General features: G+C 45.7%; 1 protein-coding gene across 1 annotated transcript; it reads right to left on the bottom strand.

Moving 5' to 3' along the window:
• Positions 1 to 207: 207 nt before the first annotated feature.
• On the bottom strand, positions 208 to 1383 carry LOC106378429. Its single transcript, XM_013818557.1, has one exon. It carries the CDS (start codon positions 1381 to 1383, stop codon positions 208 to 210), a length of 1176 nt encoding a protein of 391 aa, XP_013674011.1.
• Positions 1384 to 1629: the final 246 nt, after the last annotated feature.

Here is a 1629-nt window from a genome sequence, read left to right as displayed (position 1 = left end):
ACTTAATTTTAGTTTTAAAGAAGTAAATAGACACTTATATCCTTAGAGTTAACTAATCTAAACTTAGGGTTTAAATTTGAGGGGTGGGCTTTTGGAGGGTGGGGTTTAAGATTTTTCTTCAAAAATAAATACTTTTTTTTTGAGCAACTGGATACTTAGATTAATTAAATAAAACATAACAGAGTTTTAAAAGCATAATAAGAGTAATTATGGCCTCAGGCCCAAAAAAGAAACAAGACAGGCTTTAGCTAAGGAGTCCGCCGGCCCATTTCTGGCTCTTGGAGTAAAAGCGACAGCGCATGATCGGAAGGGGGAGGAAGGGGAGAAGACCAAAGAGTCGATGTCCGAGAGAATTCTGAAGAGTTCCGTCGATCGTCTTCTCATGGTGATAGCTCTGGCGAGCTCTTGTGAGTCTGTACGGAGACAGATGTCTGTGTAGTTGTAAGATGAGGCTTGGATTAGGGCTTCTCTGATGGCCAACGCCTCAACCATATAGGCGGAGGGGACATTTCTCTGCCCGATAGAGCCTTGGTGAAGCACCTGTGTGTGGCGATCTGTGAAGATCCAGCCGAGTCCTGCAGCTTGCTGATCGGATCTCCAAGTTGCATCGGTATTACAGAAGATGGTGGATTCGTTGGTGAGAGATAGCTGCAGTGAAGGGGTCAGATCACGATTCGTCGTCGTCTTGGGTCTATTGGATTGTGCCTGTTCCCATTCTTTCTGTGAGGTGATCGCCTTAACTGATGTTTCTAGTGGTGTGGTCTTTCGTTTCTCGAAGACCCAGAGGTTTCTAGCAGTCCAAATCGACCAAACGAACCAGGGAAAGGCGTTACCTGTGATTCCATGGGGAGGGAGGTTCGTCCATTTACGGGCTTCTTGGATCAGTGTTTTGAAGGTGGAGCTGTTACCCGTAGAGACAACATCTATCCAAGGTCCCGCCTTCCATACATCCTTTGCAAAATCGCAGTGAAATAGGATGTGGTCTAATGTTTCTGGCTCTCCGCATCTGGAGCAGGCTGTGTCAGCAACGAGGACTCTTTTCCGTAGATTCTCTCCTGTCCGTAAAGAATTTGTGGCTGCCTTCCAGAGGAAATACTTGAGCTTCGGAAGGAGGTCTTGTGACCAGATGAACTTCTTCCAGTTCCATGGTGTTCCAGATGTTGAGAGTAAGTTTGCTGATTGGTGCTTTGCAGTTTGAGTTGAGTAATATCCTGATTTCACAGTGTAGTTACTTGTCTTATGCAGCGGCCATGTAAACGTGTCTTTTGCACCTAGGATGCTAGGCCGGAGTGATAAAATATGTGAGGCCAGCTCAGGGAATAGATTATCGATGTGAGCTTTGTTCCACTCTTTACTCTCTCTGGAGAGTATATCTGCAACCATCAGATCTTTATCCTGGAAGAAGACTGGTCCAATTGGTTTGAGTTTTGTGTCAGGTTTAATCCACGAGTCTGACCAGAGGTTCGTTGATTCACCATCCCCGATAGCTTTACAAAGATGTTGTAGGAGGAGGTCTCTCCCCGCCAATATTCCTCTCCAGCCATGTGAAATGGCTTGTCTCGCATTGGCCTTTAAGAAGGAAGTATTGTGACAGTATTTGCCCAGGAGAACTCTGGCGAGTAAGCAGTC

Source organism: Brassica napus, chromosome C2, assembly GCF_020379485.1.
Source record: "Brassica napus cultivar Da-Ae chromosome C2, Da-Ae, whole genome shotgun sequence".
NCBI lineage: Eukaryota > Viridiplantae > Streptophyta > Magnoliopsida > Brassicales > Brassicaceae > Brassica > Brassica napus.
Note: the sequence above shows the minus strand (reverse complement) of the source record. Positions and strands in the feature narration are given on the sequence as shown.